This window comes from Colletotrichum abscissum (genome assembly GCF_030869225.1).
Source record: "Colletotrichum abscissum strain IMI 504890 chromosome Unknown Scaffold_8.1, whole genome shotgun sequence".
NCBI lineage: Eukaryota > Fungi > Ascomycota > Sordariomycetes > Glomerellales > Glomerellaceae > Colletotrichum > Colletotrichum abscissum.
The window spans coordinates 1,320,502-1,339,629 of NW_026850525.1; the positions used below are offsets into that span (position 1 = coordinate 1,320,502).

Here is a 19,128-nt window from a genome sequence, read left to right on the forward strand (position 1 = left end):
CTGCCCGCCCTGCGACCACAACCTAACCATTGGGATCTGCCGCGCGCACTACACACTATTGAGACCCGGCTCGTGCCCAGCCCCCAAGTACCCAGTCACCCCCCAGTACCGCTGCACCGTCCGTAAATTGATTATTACGTCGCGGGTCCCCAGCTGTTGCTCTGACGCCAGTCAGCTTGTCCACCTTCTCTCGACCCTTTCTTCCTTCCGCAAATCCGCAACCACCTTTCTCTCCTCTCTCCCACGATCTTGGCACCGAAGAAAAACGAGGGCATTCTGAGAGACCTTTGCCAGCCCCCGAGAACGGTTCAAACAACTCGAAAGAAAACAGAAACGACGCTGATGGCTTCGACATCCCAAGAACAACCGCAGAATGGCGCTGCTGTAGACCCAGCCCAAGCCCCGGTCACCAGGGAGCTTCCCCTTCGTTCAAAGAGCAACATGTCTATTCCCCCGCCGGGCCAGTCCCTGACAGGAAAGCAAGAGCATTGTAAGCCGCCCGTCATTTTCGACATGATCCAAGAAAGAGGAGAAGGTGCTAACATTCCACCCCGCCAGACCTCAAGCGCGAGCTCGTTTCTGAGCAAGTCAAGTACGAAATCTCGGAGCTCAACTCCCCCACGGCTCTCAAGCGATTTGGCGCCCCCTTCAAATCCGACGTTGGAGAGGTATCTCCCCTCGACTCGGAGCTCCCCATCCTCCGCTACATCTTTGTACACCATGTTCGCGATTTCCCTTTCCTCGACAAGGCCAGAGAGAAGGAGTTTTGGCAAGACAAGCTCCAAGTAGTAAGTGCAAAAGACAAGAGGCTTCCCCCGCGCCATTACAAACCGCCCTCACTTCCTCCGGACTAGCTCCGCTGACTCGTTCCACCACCCCCAACTATAGTTCCTAGAATCTTTTGCGACGAAGAATATCTCATCCTCCGAAGACAGACTCGAAGAGACCAAGCGGCGCAAGTTGGCTATCAAATGTCAAAAGCTCGTTGAGCTGATGATGGTGTCTGGTTGCAAGACTTCGTCCGGCTTTGAGGAGAGGATACGCTTTTCCGAGATCGAGGTCGTCGACAGCAATGCCATCGACACGGGCGTCATGCATGCCTTGCCGGAAGGCAACTACATCAATGGCTGGGATGTGAACATCGCTGCCGTTCGAATCACGTCGGAGAGGAAGACTATTAGATCTCACAAGCATGCCGTAAGCTGACTCTCCCGAGTTGTCATTGCTGGGCGAGCAATGCAGACGCTAACGTCGATTTCAGGAGTTCATTATGCGCATTCACCGAAAGGGCGAGCTCGAGTTCTTCATCGGTAGAAGATATAGCGATTTCGCCAGGTTACATAAGAGACTACGCCTCGAATTGCCGGGCAAGGTTCTGCCCACTCTGCCGAAGAAGAACAAGTCGGATACGACGACTACGGGTCTGTTCTCTTCTCTGACGGGAGGTGGAAGCCCGGATTCTTCTGCCTCCTCGGTGTCGTCTGTTTCGACCATGATGACTGGTCTTACTCCTCACGAAAAGGACACCCACTCCAAGTTGTCGGTGCTAGGTGAGTATTTCTCATCCCCGTACGGTGCCGTGGATGCTAATCAGTGTAGGACACAAACGTGCTAGCTCCACTACTTCAGGTCGCAACTCGCCTCGCGTGTCAACAGACAGCAGGCCCAAGAGCCCCCTGCCATTCCTCGGAGGAAAGAAGAACGAACAAGTGACGCTGTGGCGTGAAAGCCAGCGTGTCTCTCTCAGAGCTTTCATTCGCACACTGCTCTCGAACCCCCAGATTGCGCAAACAAAGGCTATGGAGGAATTCCTCACCAGGGACCAGATCACGCCGACGGATGCCGATATCGACGATATTGAACGGAGAAAGGCAGTCGATGCGATGCGTGTGGAAGAGCAAAAGAAGTTTTACGAGGTGGCAAGGAAACGCGCTGCCGAGCTCGACATCTACATGGAGGAGTGCGTAATCCTGCACTCTGTACCCCCCACTACCAAGTACTAACAGCATTTAGATTCCGTCAAGAGATTGTCGAGCGCAACGGTCTTACGTCACTGTTCAAGGAGATCAAGGAGAAGGAGACCATCCAGGACCTGAGCATTCAGTACCGGAAGTTCGCCGAGTGGCTCCGGATAGAGGTCGCAGCTACGATTTACCACCTGTTCCTTGCAGAAGACAATTCTCCCGAGCTTTTCGCCCAAGCCAAGAGGATCCACTCGCTCATTCCTTACACCGTCATCAAGAACGTTATCAGGATTGCGAACCCGGCTGCTGTCATGTCCGGTGTCTTGGACGTGTTCCTGGCGCAACCTTTCGGCACCCGATCTCTTCTTCAGCGCATCTTCTCATTGACCCTCAATGACGGCATCAAGAGCTTCCAAAAGTCTATCGACACGCTCGGCGCTAAGATCGGCGATGCGGCCTTTACTGGCAAGCTGAAGATGTATACCGAAGCCGAGGAGCACATCAAACTCGCAATTAGGGAGGAAGCGACTGCTGAAGATATTGACTTGATTGTCGTGATCCTCCGCTCGGATTACCTTGAGCCTGGTCTCACCTCGGAACAGATTGGCCGACTCTACAACGCCTACGTCGCTTTCAACAACGCTGTTGAGAACATTGACGAGGAGTTGAAGCAGGGTGCTCAGCTGTTCTCGTACCTCAAGCAGTACCTGAAGCTTTGCACAAGACAGCATGACAAGGCCATGATGTTGCAGTTGGTGGAGCAGCCGGTCACACTTCAGCTTTTCAGAGATCTCTTCAGCATCTTCTACGAACCCCTTGTTCGGGTCTACAAGTCGGCAAATGTTTACAGCAGTGTCACGGACTTTGCTGTGTTCATTGACGACATGATTCAGGTAGGCAGTCTCGTGAAAATCTACTGCAACAGCACTAACATGCAATGTAGGTTGTTGAGAAATGCCAGGAGCAGGACGCATCGGCGGACCCGAACCAGACCGTCCAGGCCTTCATTGATCTCTGCCAGAGACATGAGCACAACTTCTACAAGTTTGTGCACGAGGTCCACACACACGACAACGGTTTGTTTGATCAGCTGATGGGCTGGATTGAGGACATTTTGGAGTTCTTGAGGAAGGGTCCCAAAAACGGCACCTTGAATGTCAATGCGCTCTTCGAGGGAGGTGTTAGCTCCGGTGCCATCGATAAGGCCAGGGTCATCGATGAGGTTAACCAACTCATTGCATGGCAAGAAGCCAGGAAGAAGTGGCATCACGACAAGACGAGACAAAAGATGGCGGCCGAAGGAAATGGAGGTCCCGACTTGGTACCCACTGGTTTCTCTTCTTCCGACTTTGGCCTCGATCAGATGGACTTGGAGGACATGGCGTATGACGACGAGGACGGGGATGAGGAAGACGAGGCGGAGGAGGAGGACGAGCTCGACCCTATCGAGGCCGAGCGCCGCCGCCGGGCCAAGAGACGCGATAGACTCCGTCGGAGCGCCGGCGAGCCGGCCAAGCCGCCCGTGTCCGAGGTTCACAAGCTCAAGGATAACTTCCTTGTCATGTTGCGCGAGGTTCTTGCCCAGTAAGCTTTTAGAGAAAGCATGATATCCCCTGGCTCGTAACTTGGGTTCACATACATGGGTGGTTTGGTCGGCTGGGACAGGTTTCATGGGTTTGGCACATTTGAGGGTATCAAGCCGCATAAACCCTGGCGTTTAATGGCTTTTCGCGTCTACAATACCTGAATTATTTTGAATCAGTTGACGAGATTTATACTTTTCATTGAGTGTTGTGACATTATTCTTCGATTTTCCCGAGGTTTGCCAGAACTCTCCGTTTCTTTGTCTGCCATTCGTTCGATACTTGAGAGAGGCGAGACTAGAGTTGATGATACTTCAGCATATGCGGGAGCAATAACGTCAGTACACATAACTTCATTTAGCTAGCATTCTGGAGGGAAGTCATGTACTCAAACAACGAGGACTATAGTGTGTTCTATAACAACCGAAAGCCGATTCATGTGACGGTGCCAATCTCGATGGGAGTACACCCTCATCACAGAAAAGGGGTTTTTAAACGGAAAGAAGGTGCACTGAGAATGAGAAATCATCTTCTTGATAGTTGCTATCTACTTACTACCAGTGAACCATAACAGAAGGGCGTGCGAGCGGGGGGGTATCCTCAATTCCAAACTCCATCATAGCCCATCTTCGTCCAACCTTGGGAGAATGGATCACTAGCCCATCTCACGGGGTAGATGGCTCTCCATACCCGAGTCTCCATCCGGAGCCTCTCTTCCTTCCCTCCTAGACCGCCTGAATCAACAATAACGAAACACCAAACACACTCCAAAGCAAGGAGGGACGTTGTCCGAGAGAAGCGGAGAGACGCCCTCAATGCTTCGAATACAAATCCATCATGCCAGCCTTGAAATCCGCAATCTGCTCTCTCTGCGTCCTCGCCCGCGCCTCCAGATTCGCGACCCGTTCCTGCAACTCCGCAATCTTCTCGTCCTTGGCCTTGAGCGCCGTCCGCACCGTGTCCCGGCCCCGCGCCAGCCCCTTGGCCTTCATCGCGAACCGGCCCAGCACGGCTCTGACGGCGGCGGCGTCCACGCCGTTTTGACCCTGGTGGAGCAGGGCCATGACTTCCTCTGTTGGATCGAGCTGCTCTTCTTGCGGGGTCGAGGTTGGCGGCGAGGAGGAAGGGGGCACGGTTCCCGCTCCTGCTGTTGAGCGTCCGAGCGTCGCTGACGAGGTGCTCGTCGAAAAGGAGACATTGCCTGGGGAGATCTCCCCGACGACGTCCTCGCCGACCTTGCGGCGTTTCGCGTCGGGGAAGAGGGTTCGGCTGACTGTCTGCGGCGTAGGCAGCGCACCGCCATGCACCGTACGCTGCGCAGCGGGCGTGGAAGGCGCACCACCACCACCAACACCACTATCCTCGATGCGAAGCTTCTTGGCGCTGCGTTCCATGGCCTCGGTCATGGCCCTCTCCTCGTCCGAGGAGACGTCGTCGTCGAGACCGTAGTCGTCGGTCCCGGCTCCTCCTCGCCCCTGCCCCTGTGCTTCTTCTCCGTTGCCGTCGTCAGAGTCAAAGTCGAAGAGGACTCTCTTCCTCTTTCTCTGCGCGGGTGTCGCGTGGAGCTCGGCTTCTTCGTCCGTGACCATGAGATCGTTTGGCTCTTCTTCCGCGGGTACCTGGACGGGTCTGTTCTTGAAGTAGGTGTCCATGAACTTTTGCTTGGCGGCGCTTCTCTGCGCCGTAGGCGACGACGGCGGTTCCATCGTTGCCGTTGAAGAAGCCGCCGCCGCCGCTCTCATCGCAGAGGGTTTGATAGTGGAAGCCGTACCCGGCGTGAAACTACCTGGAGTCTGGCTAGTCGCCCGACGAGGCGTTGCAGTAGCAGCAGCAGCAGCAGCACCATCCTGCGGCATGGGCGGCAACGTCATGGTCGACCCCTCGGCCCTGTTCTCCGCGTCCTCGGCCCATAGAAAGAAGTTGCAGCCGCCGCGCCGCTTCTCGCACGTGTAGAACCACCGACCCTTGTTGGCCGTGTTCTTGCTGACCTGTAGGAATTTGGCCGTGTTTCGCGGCTGGCAGTTGCAGTACCAGTTTCCTTCGAGGAAGAGCCCATCGAGACGCTTCTTTTGCGAAGGAGGGGGCGAGGGGGAATATGTCCTGCCGCCGCCGCGATTGGGTGTATAGGGGGTCGTCGTCCTGCTGCTGCCGCCGCCGCTATTATACATTAGCCGTCGGCCGCCGCCGCGGCGCGGGGTCCGGTAGCTCATTTTCCTCGTAGCTGTGAAGTAACTGCTGATATCGCGGGTTCCGGTATCGATGATGGGGGTGGTAGCGGTAGCGATGGCCGTAGACGTAGCCCGCTTCCTGGATTTTGGTTGAGTTTTGCTCTCGACGGCGTGGCCGACTTTAAGGTGTGGATGCGTCCACGGGAGGCGGCGGACCATGTGCGTTGTCCGGAGGGGGGGAGAAAGAACGTTGGTCCGTGGTTGTCGGGGAAGCTTTAGTTTCAAGGGCGGTAGGTGCGGGAGGGTGATGTCATACTTGGGACATTGAACCCTTTTTTTGTTTACTTTGTCTCTGATCCTGATCAAAAACTTTCAATGTCGAATCCAGGTTTGATACTGTTGTGTATGGTTCTCCACCTCACAACGGCTGAAGCGTTCGTAGTCTCGAGTTGCAGGTAATCGATATTTCGTATATCTCGAGGGGGGGTTGAGGTTTAGTTTGGGAAACTGCCCCGCGGCTGAAGCTCCGATATTGAGGGGCTGGGAAGCCAACAGAGCAGGGGTGGATATTGGGGGCCATTGTCTGGGGCCGCCGGGGGTGGTGGATAGGATAGAAGCTTCCCCAGCCCTACGAATACTCTGAAATCCCTGTCGGCAAGATAGGTCTAGGAACTTGAGTCTGGTGACACCTCTGGTGATTTAGCATTTCGAATCAGATGCAGCGATATCAATTTTGACTACATTGACTGCGCGCCGCCAGCCAAACGCCCGAAGTCAAGGCCCCCAACCCTCTAACAACCAGCCAACCTCAAACTTGTTATTGAGAAAGACTCACAGCACTATCCAAGATGATCAGGAATAAAAACATAGCACGCACTTATATCTGTACTCACTGCTAGCCCACGGATGAGGAATACTTTAAGAACCGTCCCGCGCGGCTGGGATCCTCAAACCCCAGTTTCTAAATAGTGATCTTGCCGCCGTGCTCCACTATTGCACATTAGCCTGGAGATCCCGCGCGGGACCACCTCCGGCACTCTTCAAATGTCCGCTGTCCAAATTCGTCCGTCCTGTAGACTCTTTTCTCATATGCGACAAAGTTCCTTCATAGCTTCTTGATCCGCTCCTTTGATGAAGAATTATGGCATTGGAAGAGCATATTGTAAGCATTCGTAAGCGTTAGGTGAGGTGGATAGGATTTATAAGCTAAGTGCCACCGTTTGCCAATTGACACTGGCTCAGAAGGGCACTTACACGACTTTGGCCATGATCGTGAGAAGCTCGCATACAAGTATCATTCGCCTTTCGGACAAGAATCAAGCTGAACAATTCCATAAATGATTCATTCCATCGACTGATACTACATCCGTGTGTTTGAAAACCTTCCCCTTTTCTGATAGAACTTCAACACCTACATCATGTCAACCCTCCGAACAGTCCACAAAATCTTCACCGCCCCCGAGCAACCCGAAGGCGCAGGCGCTCGCGTCCGCCGTTCCATCGGAAGCAACCACCTCCGCGCCTTTTCGCCCTTCCTCATGCTCGACCACCTGGACGGCGCCACCGGCGAAGGCTTCCCCGACCACCCCCACCGGGGCCAGGAGACCGTCTCCTACATCCTCAAGGGATCCGTCGAGCACGAGGACTTTGCGGGCCACAAGGGGATCTTGCACGCCGGCGACCTGCAGTTCATGACGGCCGGCAGGGGGATCATGCACTCCGAGCAGCCGATCCCGTCCGAGGACGGGAGTGGTGGAGCGGGATTGCAGTTGTGGGTGGATTTGCCGCGGCACTTGAAGATGTGCGAGCCGCGGTACCGTGATCTCAAGGCTGCGGAGATCCCGCTCGCGAAACTAGACGACGGGAGGGTTTCTGTGAAAGTCATCTCGGGCGTGTCTGGAGGTGTCGATAGCGTGAGGGACCTAACATATACGCCGATATGGTACCTAGACATTCAAATCCAACCGGGCGGCGAGATAGCCCAGCAAGTCCCTGAGGGCTGGAACGCGATGGCGTACGTCGTCGAAGGATCTGCGCAGATCAGCTCCTCCACCGAGGACGACCGGATGGAGGCACAGCAGTTCCAAGCTGTCGTGTTCGGGGTGGAGGGAGACGCGGTGCAGATGCGAGTTCCGGACACGGCGACTGTTGGCGCGCGGATTCTTCTGATTGCGGGTGAACCCCTGGACCAGCCTGTCGTGCAGCATGGTCCGTTTGTGGTGACCAGCAGCCAAGAGGCCCGGCAAGCGCTCGAGGACTTTTATTTCCACAAGAATGGGTTCGAGAGGGCGGCGGGATGGGAGAGCCGGTCCTCGAAAAGGCTGGCGAGGTCGTAGATGGATAGGCGTACGGGTCACGAGCTTTGAGATAATACAGAACTGGTTTGAACTTGCCTGTTGAGCTCGCTCCCTGATCACTCCTTGCCTTGCGGAGTTATAAAGTAATGGCACAAGGAATTCACGTTGTAGAGAAAGTCGGCACCAGAGAAGATCGGGTAATTGGGACTTCCATCTCAACCTATAGTCGCGCGGAACCGTGGGCAAGAGAACCACCACTAGCATGACCATCTGACAATATAATGCCGACCTACAACATTGCTGAAAAGGAACAGTACGCAATCTCAAGCCAAGAGAAGCGTGTAAGTCCAACGAATCGTGAAAACCCAGCAGCCCAAGACATCACGCGCACTCAAACACTTGGTCTTCCCTTCACCTGTCCCAACGAGAATATGTTCATGAGTTGTAGTATTGACGTCTGGAATATACTCGAGCAAGTCTTCAAGACCTAGCTCTCGAGAGGCATGAGCATACATGAAGAGAGAGAACAAGAAAAGAAGCCCTGCCAGCACAGCTAAACAAACCCACCAAAGACCTGTACACCATATATAGTAGCATTCTCGCCACTGTAAGAAAAATCGTCGCCTGCCAAATCCAAGCCTTTCCTTCCCATGATTACCTAACGACGCAACTGGACCGCTCGCTATGCTTCATTGTAGGCGGCCAAGCCAGAGAGAACAACTGATCAAGAGTTTTTTTTCCCTGTCTTGGCTCCATTTCGTTACATCTCTGGCCGGTATAGAGCAAGAGGAAAACGCGGGTATATGTAAGCCACCAAAGAAAAAACCAGCATCACAAAGGGAAAAAACAGCGATTTCGGACCGCTCTCCATTCCATGACCTGAGCCCTCACCGTCCCGGTCATACGAAATCTCTCACACGTCGTAGAAGTAGTCTTCGTCGAGGCCGTCCCTGCTAGGTATCACTCCGGCGCCTGGTGGCGGCCCGGTATACGCAGCCTCGATTCTCACATTGAGAAGCCTAATCTTGAGCCCAAAGTCGCTCACGAGGTTCACAAGCTTGTTCGTCTCGGCTGTGATGGGGGCTTGGTTGAGCAGCATCAACAGACCGTCAAGCCACTCCGACGCCAGGCTGTGCGAGACCGGGTTGAGAGTCAGGATAGCCTGCTCCTTGGCATCGCCGCCGTTGGCAGCTTCCGCGGGATTGGCGTAGCTGAAAATGGTGATCTTGGTTGTCGATTTGACTGTCACGTTGTTCTTGAGCGTCGAACTACTAGTCGCGCTGCGGCTTTCCTCATTGGAGGCTGACACATTGGACACGACTGAGCTGATGGTGCTGAGATCGACCTTTTCCGTCAAAATGTCAAGGCCCGGATCCTGTGCTGTTTGTGCCTCGAAGTCGGCGTAGTGTAGGTACCGGCGATTGTGTGACAGCTTAGCGAACCGCCAAGGGCGCGGCGTATACAAACGACGCTTTAGGTTCTCGTCTCTAGGGTTGGTGTCTCGCCGTGGTAGCGGCTTGGAGAACCAAGATCCCTGGAGCAGACACCGGATCCGCTGCTCCTTCACAAACTGAAGTGCCTCTTGCCTCAACTCCTCTCGGACTTGATATAAATGCTGACCCCACTGATCCTCAAACGACAGTTCCAAAAGCTCCATCTGAAGCTCTCGTAGTCTGGTGCAGTCGTACTCAAGCAGCTCCTCCTCGACCTCCAACACGTCCTTGGTCCGGCTTGCCTGGCCGACAACTTGCTCGATGAGAATTCGGACCAGCTCTGCCACCTTTTCGAAATCCAGGTGCTCCGCAGCGGTGGACTTCCATACGCGGAAGAAAGCCTGCAGGCCGGCCGTGTGGAGTCGCGACCACTGGAGGAGGAGCGGACGGAATAGCTTTTCGTTGTTTTTGATACCGTCCAAGCCTTGGTAACCCTTAATGTCCTCAACGTCCGACTTCTCCACCTCGAAATGATCGTATAGGATCATCGTTACTGCGAGACTTGCCCTGGCGACCGGGCACCTTTCGTTCCTTGCTTTTGTGGATTGTTCCAGAAGCATCTTCTGGAAGCTGTCCTCGTTCTTGCGCACGTAGTCTGTCAGGTCCATCATGCCCAAGAAACCAGGGACCTCAAACTCCTGTGTAGGACTCTCGGTTTCGAAGCCCAGTCTCCTCCATTTCTCAGGGTTGTGACGCCGGCTTCCCTTCTTCCCAAGCTCATTGACCTCGTCCAACCGGTGAATGCCATTGACTTGCTTCTCTGGGTTGCTGGCAAGGTGAAGTCCCTTCAGTCCCCGCCTGTGCTCGGGCCGCTCAAGGTCAACCCTCACCTCCCGCCACTTTCTCAGGAGAACCTTAGTCAAGGACTGGAACTCAAGCAGAGGATGCGCAAGATCCTGTAGTGACGAGCTCTGCATCAGGTTGTACACTGCCTTGATAAGACCGAGATCCTGCAAGCGCTTGATGAATTTTGACCACTCTTCCATCGCAGGGTTGTTCGCCTTCGTGATGTTGGTGTCGCTGGATACAGCGTCGCGGATCATGGCATTGATGAGCATGAGGGCATTGGCGCACAGCGCGTGGTCGGCGGACTGGAGCTGGGCGATAACGAGCTCAAAGAACTGCGGGTAGACTGCGACGGCGGGCTTCAGGGCTCTGAAACCAAAAGATCCCGGCGTGCGAGGGGTCGTCGGGCGAGAAGACTGTGTGTGGCCGACGAGGGCGACCAGGATCGACATAGCACCGCGCAAAATGTTGACAAGAGGGTTCGTAACGATCAATTCGACAATACGCTCCACGAGATCCCCTGACGACGATCCCTCAAATATCTCCCAGCCCATGTCTACTTCCAGTAGGCGCGTCAAACTCTGCAACGAGTACGCCAACGTGTTTCCTCCCGCACTCATAATCAGGCGTCGTAGAATGACCAGGCCTCCCGAGGATATGAAAACGTCGGCAAAGGCAGGGTCGTTTATAGAAGACTGCAGCTTGAAGACGGCCATTTTCCTGGCGGCGTCCTCGTCGCTCGCGAGGCGCGACAGAAGCGCGGGAATATCGGCCTGATCCATGGTAGCGGTGTCGAGAAGGTATGTACAGGTTCGGAGCGGGAAGGAAGAGCGTCGGTGCTGTGACCGATTGTCGAACAGAAGGTCGTCAGCAGTTGGAGTACAGAGTCGCGTCCGTCGTAGTCATGGCCCACGGCTGTGAGAGAGAGAAAGCGCTCGGGTCGGGTTATATAAGGCAAAGGGTATCGGACGGAAGATCTCGAGGATTGGCGGAAGAGGGTCCGTGTCAAGCAAGATGGAACACGGGCAGAAGCTTCTCTGTAGATCCCTCGCAAATGTGGACGGAGGGGATGGCGTCGATCGTGGGTATAAAAAAAGAATTTTAGGATGCTCCGTCGACAAGGGGGAAATAGTGTACACAGAAGAGTCAAGGAAGGATTGTGAGGGTGGTGTAATTATTCGTACACTAAAAAAGGGGAGAGAAGGAGACGGGACGGGAGAGAAGAGTGTGCGTCGAGGGCTGTCGAAGCAACAGACCAGTTGTGTTGACTTTGGTCCGCGTTAGATGCGCACGGGCGGGAAGTTTGCGCATGTCCTGCAGGAGGTGGGAAAGCACAGATGCAGCGACAACGGGGAGGATCCCAGCAAGCCTCCAACTGATTTGGGGCCGTTTTGGGGTTCACTTTCACCACAGTCAGCCGGTGTTGCACCAATGGTGCTGCACGGCTTGCTCTTCTTTGCTCCACCTCTCTTCTCGGGGATGTTTTAGTGGATTTTGGGGGGGTTTTTGCTTGGCTTCAAGTCCGAGAGTGACTGGGACGGCGGGACTGCGGCGACTGGTCGGCAAGTGAGATAGCGCGTCCAACGACTGGTTTCACCATGTCTTCCCACCGGAGACCGTGAATATTTTCATCATCTCTCGGAAGGAACCTTATTGAGATTGTTCAGCGACGCGCGGGTTTGTTGATTTTCCATCCAAGTGTGGTCTCGTGACCTGAGGTTAGACTGTACACCTCGGAATTTTGACTTCTGTCGACAAGTCATCATCATCGGATGAGTGAACCTTTAGTTACGGTGGGCAGAACATCATTTAATCTAGCAGACGCACAAACGAATCTGAAAGCCGGTCCATAGCATTACCTAGACCAAAATGATGATCCCTCTGTTGGCGTATTTCAACTAGTAGTCCGATATCATTGGGTTGAGGAGAACCCAGTGTTTCAGATGAGGAGCTCAAGAAGCAACTTATCGAAGCCAGCATTGCAATGAGGTTGAGCAAGGCGTTTTGATTGGTATCAAGCCTCTATGGCCTGTTTAGATGAGGGGAACATTGAATTGTGCCAGAACCGAGGATCATTGTCTGGACCTGGAATGAGAAAAAGCCGTTGTAAGGCTGACCTGGGAATGTTTGGATTCTATCGTAAAACAACAAGAAACCACACAATTCGCCCAAAACGTTCTAGACCATCGGCTGGCAACGCCGGTACGTACTCTGTTTATTCCAGTCCCTGAACACAATCAGCGGGGTTCCATAAGCAAGAACTGCCTAGAACCCACCGCTGCTCGAGCCACACGTTTCCAGCCACAGGCAGAGCTCCAGCCTCAACATTACTAATCGTCGTGGCGCGCGAGGCTGCTAGAAATTCCAACCTCTGGTCCGTCGCATTTGTCGCGCCGCAAGCAAGCCCGTTTCCGCAGCTCCATCAAAAAACGCGGCCGCCAAACGAGACAATCGAGTTTCTCCCTCCCAACGAGCAATCAAGCATCTAGAACCATCGTCCATCACTTCACCACGCGGGAGTTACATATCAGATACAAGCACACTCGAAATCCACGTCGCGACGACAGTCTTGAACCGCAACCATGGCCAACTTCCTCGCCTCCATCTTCGGCACGGAGCTCGACAAGGTCAACTGCTCCTTCTACTTCAAGATCGGCGCCTGCCGCCACGGCGACCGCTGCTCGAGAAAACACGTCAAGCCCAGCTACTCGCAGACCATCCTCATGCCCAACCTCTACCAGAACCCGGCCTACGACCCAAAGAACCGCATGAACCCGTCCCAGCTGCAGAACCACTTTGACGCCTTTTACGAGGATATCTGGTGCGAGCTCTGCAAGTACGGCGAGCTCGAGGAGCTCGTGGTGTGCGACAACAACAATGACCGTGCGTCGTCGCCCTCTTCTTCCTTCCCTCTCACCCATTCTCTGGTGGTCTTGAGAAGATGATCGTATACTGACCAAAGACACACAGACCTCATAGGAAACGTCTACGCCCGCTTCAAATACGAAGACTCTGCCCAAAAGGCCTGCGACGACCTCAACTCGCGGTGGTACGCCGCCCGCCCCATATACTGCGAGCTCTCCCCCGTCACCGACTTCCGCGAGGCCTGCTGCCGCCTCAACTCGGGCGAGGGCTGCGTCCGCGGCGGCTTCTGCAACTTCATCCACCGCAAGAACCCCTCCGAGGACCTCGACCGCGACCTCACCCTCAGCACCAAGAAGTGGCTCAAGGACCGCGGCCGCGACGAGAGGAGCCCGTCTCGCTCGCCTACCCCCGAACCCACGCGCCGTCGGTACTAAAGAGCAAGAAAGGGATGGTAATCCGGTTCAGGGGAACACAACGATCGAAAGCTGTTTGTTTGAAGCGTATCGTTGTCGTATGAGGTGGAACAGGGCGCGACGGTTCCACACGACAAAGGATGCGGACGATGATCAAACTCTGGCATGGAAGCTCGGCTGAGCAAAACAAAGCAGGCTGTTTGGAGATTGCCGGAAGCCGGGCCGCCGGGCATTGGCATGTCGTATCATGTCACGACAGGTCTAATCAGCAAAAGGAGGAAGAGGAAGACGAAGAGTGCAAGGCGAAACCCCCAGAAATTGAGAATTTGATACCCATCCCCCGTACCTGTCTCAAAGGGGTGGATTGGAAGACCAAATAAAAAAGAGGGTGAGAGCGGCGTTTATGGCGTTTCCGGGATGGGTTGGGGTACTATGGGAGAAACTCTTGAAAGGGCAGAGCACCATGTAACAAAACATGTGAGATTAAGTAGTGCCTCCAAATCGAAGAGCAACTACGACCCCTGCATCATCATCATCAACCCTTGCCTCGGATATTGGGAGTGAATCATGTCCAAAAAACTTCTCCGCAGTTGAGTGCCGTTATTACTGAGCAGTAAGCAATGCTATACATATCTACAGAGGTATCCCTTTTCTACCAAACCCCTTCCCCGGGTGTTCGCCAATGCAAAAGCTTTATAGTTTGTTACCCCCCGACCAGCCTCCCTTTCCTCCATCCCCTCTAGCCAGAGATCCGCCTCCCATGGTGAATTAATGTGATGTTTGGCAAAAAAGGGGTTCGCCAGATGGGGTGGGAGGGGAAAACAAAAACCAGAGGGACGGACGTGCGTCCTAGAATAGTTTGGCTCGGATCTACTCCAAAGCATCATGGAAGCTGTCGTTACTCTCATCGGCTCTCTTCAGCGGCGGTACGCTCTTCTTCATGTCTGTGAAGTCCATCAATGGTCCCTCTTTTGCTTGCGTTCCGGTGCTATTGAGCATCCCTTCGATGTCCTTGGATCCACTCCGCGCCTCCTGAGCTGCCGGAGGAAGACCGCTTGGTGGCTGAACAGCAGGCGCAGTTGCTGTTGGGGCTGCCGGAGTGGTAGCTGGCGCGTCGCCGAAATCGATCAAGTCATTGCCTCCAACATGTTGCTGAGCGACCGGAGCGGGGGCAGGGGCCGGGGCTGGGGCCTCTGCTGTCGCAGAGGGCTTATGGGGAGGAATGGCGTTTGTCGTAGAAGGCTTCTGGCCCGGAAGTATAGGGTATATGGCCAAAATTTGCTCAGTCTGCTTCTCTGGGTTCGTGTGGTCACTATTTTGTGTCAGTATTTCTTGATCCGATGTGAGAGTTAGATGTACTCACATGTGAGCATTGATAATCCACTCCAGCTCTTCCTCGCCCTCTTCAGGACCACCCGGGCCGCCCTGAACAGCTCTGAAAAGCCTAGGCTTCCATTCGACGCCTTCGCGAGCTCTTGTCTCGCGTTCCTCGCGTTGTCTGTCCTCAACCTTGGTCTTCTCGTCCGTCGCAAGCTCATGGTTGCGATCCTTTACGGCCTGAGCTGTCGGTGCCCAAAGCTTCTGAGATTCGCGCTCATCCTGCTCTTCGATGGGCCGCACCAGGGGACTGCTGGGCTTCGACCGTCTAGCGTTGAAGAACATCTCCTTATGACCGGTCTGAGGCTGTCAGCAACGTGTCAAAACTGCAGCATCATCCTGAACTTACCTTGACATCCTTGACAAACATCTCATCGTTCCAAAAGCCCGAGAGCTCGTAAAGGACCTCGCCTGTGCTCTCATGTTTGATTGAGCCACCAATCGCATTATAGGTACCGCTGACCCAGCCCTTCACCTTGAACTCAATGTCGGCAACCAAATCGAGCTCTGGGCACCGGACAAAGCTGTGGTCGCCAAGCTCATACTTCATCTTTCCAAAGAGAATGCCTCGAGCGTACATGTTTGGCTGTGTCAAGATACTGGTCTCAAGGTCAGCGTATTATGTCACGAGCGGATTCCTAGCCAACATACTATCGTTCGCCCTTTGTCTTGTCCTTGCCCCTATTCAGGAACGACAAGACCGCTGTGCCCTCCATCAAGCTCGCCGCCGAGTTTCCGAGAAACTTGCTCCTGGGCTTGAGTGTGCCATCAACACGGATGTTGTGCTCGGGGACCATGTAGAAGTAGCTAGACTTGGGAGGGTGATGCGATGTTTGCTCGGAGATGTAGTATGCCCTGGTGTTATCGGGCAGATCCCAGTAGCAGGAGAAAACCTCGCCGAGGATCGGGTTCAGGGGTTTCTTCACTCCTCTGGGTACAGGTTAGCAACGTATAAGGCTTATACGGGTGACTCGGAAGAACCAACGGTGGTTTAATATGCCATCCACTGAGGTAGAACTTGACAACGGAGACGAATCGTAGTACAGGGTCGTCGATCTCGGGTATAGGGAGGAGCATTTCGGGGTGGCACATGAAGCTACGACAAACGCACATAGTCAGCGAAGGAGGTCTCATAACCCGCATCTTTTTCGGAGACTACTGACTTTGTAATCCTCTCGAGCATACTACGGGGCTCAAGAATGAAGGTCGGCAAAACAACGCGACTCAAATCAGCTCCCGGACGAAGCTGGGAGATGATGTGGCCGAGCACTGGACTCCATGTTAGCCGAGTGCGCGTGAAGCACCCCGCGAGCAGGCAAATGCGGGCGCAACGTTTCTTGCAGAGGCTTCACTCACCGTTGCCCTGGTCGGCCTCGACCACAGTCGTGTCGTCATCTTCAGCAGCGCCTCTGGCCTCGTCGATGCTCGAGCGATTGCTAGCTGGTGGGTTGGAAAGCCAAGAGGTCAGCATGGTCGGAGGCAACTTTTTTTTCTTCGATTTGCGCACGACAGAGGTCTGGAGAGTGGGAGTGGAGGCTTTTCGGCTCCCGGAAGACGCCAGAGCCAAGGTACGCGACTAGGGAAACAAGCAGGGTATAGGGAAACGGGCAACGGGCCGTAAGGGTATGTAAAGAGAAAAGGGTTTTAGAAGGCGCGCGAGTTTGCCGCTGTATGAAGTCCACAACAGGCGCGACGAGGAGGGGACGACTGGTATTATCCAGACAACGGACCAGGCAGTGACGCTAGGGCTGGTAAGACTCACTGAGGCTGGAGGCTCTGGAGCGTCTTCCTGGCACATGGACCAAACCCATGACTGCGACTGGCTCTTGGTGGGCGGTGGGTGCAGCGATGCCCCTCAGTTGTCTTTCAGACCGCTATCGGTCTTATCGGCGCGGTGCCCGGGATGTGCCTTCTTGCTGGAATGAGGGGCAGTGCTCCCCTAAAAGGCGTCTGCGGGTTGCTTGAAGCTGCAAGTAGGGGTAGAGTCGGCAAGTAAAGGATGGGGCCTCGCAGCCCGGTACGTAGTCGAGCGAGAGCGAGGGGACGGCAGTGAAGAGTGGCAGCAGTTGAACAGTGGACTTTGTGGGAACCTGTCGTACTAAAAGTAGTTGTTGGTCGATAAAGCCGAAGATGGTTTGAGTTTCTCCGGGGCAAGGGGTTTGTTGGCGAAGGAAGCGTCGGGAGGATAAAGGTTGGGGACGTATCAGTCGGATGCAAAAGTGGGAAAGAAAGAAGTCGGGTTTAATGATGTTGAGTTTAGAGAAGCGAAGGGTTGGAGAGAGAAAAAGAGGCCCGCTTGGCGAAGGGCACTGGCGGGAGGAAAGATGACCTATCGATGTCTCACTCGCTTGCTGTTTTCGATTGGGCGTTGCCGCCTTTGACAACCTGAGCTGGAACGTGAACCAGAGCTGTAGAGAACAAAATGGATGAAAAAAGGTGACTGGGCGCCCACTGGGAGACCGGGCGAAGCGGAAAGGGTGAGGCGGATGTCAGATGAAGGTCGATGAAGGTAGGTAGCTGTATCCAGGTTGTTGGTTAACCAAGGAACGGCCGGAATTTGAGAAGAGACTGAGGTCAAAGATGAGTTCCCATGTCTGAAGTCGTAATGAAGGAGCACAAGACCGTGTACAATGTAGTTTGGTGACACAAGATGACGATTGCCTGGTAGATTCCTTAGCAATTGTCAATGGCGAGAGCAGATTGGTGTCAAAACGAGGCAACTTTGGGTAAGGTCGTAGACGGAAGCTACCTCCACGCCTACCTTAGCAGCTCTTAGCTACCTGTGATGGTCAGCACCGATCCAGTCGCCAGTGGCCTGGGCTGGGCTCCCATGCAGTCCTTACGTCGCTGATGTACGGAGGGGACCCCACAACGGAGGACGGCGGAGGAGGAGGGGTGATGACGTCGCGCCATTCATTGGAAAACTTTTTTTTTGTCCATTTCTCCAATGCCATCATGTTCCATTAGCTCCGTGCACCGCTACTTTAGCTGCCTACCTCGCCGTGCTTTCCCCAACCTAGCTGTCATCATCTCTAAAGTCCAGTGCAATGGTACCCAAGAAGAAGCCTAAAGTAGCCCGACAAACCCGAACCACCTTATGAAGAGTCACTCAAAACACTGGGGTGTTCATCTGCACTTCCGCAATATTTCCCACAAGTGACAACGGGCGGGGAGGAGCGAGCGAGCCATCGAGATGCCAACCCGCGCATCCGCATCTGTTCGCACGGGAGTGTCTGTCACCCCAGCTTCCCCCCCTCCACTCCTTTCTTCCGTCCCATCCCATGTTCAATACCATCAAATGCTGTGCTACCCTGCACCCAATCACATGCCCGCCGGCTTCTCTTCATAAGCCAATCATGCAGTGAGCGACTCCCCCTTCTGTTCAAAATGCTTGAATCCCTGGCCCACTACACGGTGCGCCCTGCTGCAGGGTACTAATTATTGAGACTTATGCGACAAGGTATCTCATCTTGAGGACCTGGTCCATCTCGCGTCTGTTTTATACATGAAAAGCTTTCGACCAAATCATATGTATCAACCCAAATGAAATGCTCTACAACGAGCTAGCAATTGTCTATACGTGCATATGTTAGGTACCTAAGGGAAGCATCCCAGTTGAAGATGGAGAGGAGAACGCCGAACAAGATCTCAACAAGACCAAGTCACCTACCTTACCCAGGTGATTGGCGTGCCCAGGCATCTCACCCCCATTATGCAGGTCAATTGTGGCAGTGCTGCTACTTCCAAGCAATATTAACCACTTCGAGTTGCAGACCGAGACCTCATACCCTCAAAGTCCCACGCCCTTCGACCAAGAGGTCCACGACGTTCCAGTCTGGTGGACCACTGAATGGACAGCTCTGTTTCCATACACAGCTTATGGACGAATGGCCCGCACGGGTACCATAGCCCATGTCACTCGCGTTTTTCGGCACCATCGTATGTGTCGGATACTCGTCGTATGTCACTTAATACGCGTATCATTGTCAAGCTGCTGTCCTTTCTACCTAAGGAAAGGCACGCTGCTCGTAAGCGCATGCTTTGATGCCTGCCCTTTGCTCTACAACCACCATGATATCCTGACAGGCAGCCAAATAGTGACCAAACCCTGATGATCCGGTCGTGTTGCTGCTTAAAACCACACAAAAAAAAGTAGGCCGCTCTGGAGAGGCTCCCAACGAT

The 19,128-nt window shown here is 54.2% G+C and overlaps 6 protein-coding genes across 6 annotated transcripts; 3 read left to right on the forward strand and 3 right to left on the reverse strand.

Moving 5' to 3' along the window:
* Positions 1-342: 342 nt before the first annotated feature.
* Positions 343-3,552, forward strand: CABS01_04430 (PX domain-containing protein; the record flags this gene model as incomplete). The annotated part of the gene is made up of 7 exons (XM_060537801.1): positions 343-490; positions 559-788; positions 889-1,197; positions 1,262-1,550; positions 1,630-1,960; positions 2,014-2,857; positions 2,908-3,552. 7 exons carry the CDS (start codon positions 343-345, stop codon positions 3,550-3,552), a joined length of 2,796 nt encoding a protein of 931 aa, XP_060390646.1.
* Positions 3,553-4,359: 807 nt separating this feature from the next.
* Positions 4,360-5,934, reverse strand: CABS01_04431 (uncharacterized protein; the record flags this gene model as incomplete). Its single annotated transcript, XM_060537802.1, has 1 exon — positions 4,360-5,934. The coding sequence occupies one exon, from the start codon at positions 5,932-5,934 to the stop codon at positions 4,360-4,362; it is 1,575 nt and encodes a 524-aa protein (XP_060390647.1).
* A 1,199-nt stretch (positions 5,935-7,133) lies between these two features.
* On the forward strand, positions 7,134-8,051 carry CABS01_04432 (pirin; the record flags this gene model as incomplete). Its single annotated transcript, XM_060537803.1, has 1 exon — positions 7,134-8,051. The coding sequence occupies one exon, from the start codon at positions 7,134-7,136 to the stop codon at positions 8,049-8,051; it is 918 nt and encodes a 305-aa protein (XP_060390648.1).
* An 874-nt stretch (positions 8,052-8,925) lies between these two features.
* On the reverse strand, positions 8,926-11,073 carry CABS01_04433 (ELMO/CED-12 family protein; the record flags this gene model as incomplete). The annotated part of the gene is made up of 1 exon (XM_060537804.1): positions 8,926-11,073. One exon carries the CDS (start codon positions 11,071-11,073, stop codon positions 8,926-8,928), a length of 2,148 nt encoding a protein of 715 aa, XP_060390649.1.
* Positions 11,074-12,873: 1,800 nt separating this feature from the next.
* Positions 12,874-13,590, forward strand: CABS01_04434 (uncharacterized protein; the record flags this gene model as incomplete). Its single annotated transcript, XM_060537805.1, has 2 exons — positions 12,874-13,174; positions 13,262-13,590. 2 exons carry the CDS (start codon positions 12,874-12,876, stop codon positions 13,588-13,590), a joined length of 630 nt encoding a protein of 209 aa, XP_060390650.1.
* An 849-nt stretch (positions 13,591-14,439) lies between these two features.
* Positions 14,440-16,757, reverse strand: CABS01_04435 (oxysterol-binding protein; the record flags this gene model as incomplete). Its single annotated transcript, XM_060537806.1, has 8 exons — positions 14,440-14,881; positions 14,933-15,246; positions 15,296-15,545; positions 15,598-15,876; positions 15,932-16,042; positions 16,110-16,215; positions 16,303-16,386; positions 16,709-16,757. The coding sequence occupies 8 exons, from the start codon at positions 16,755-16,757 to the stop codon at positions 14,440-14,442; spliced, it is 1,635 nt and encodes a 544-aa protein (XP_060390651.1).
* Positions 16,758-19,128: the final 2,371 nt, after the last annotated feature.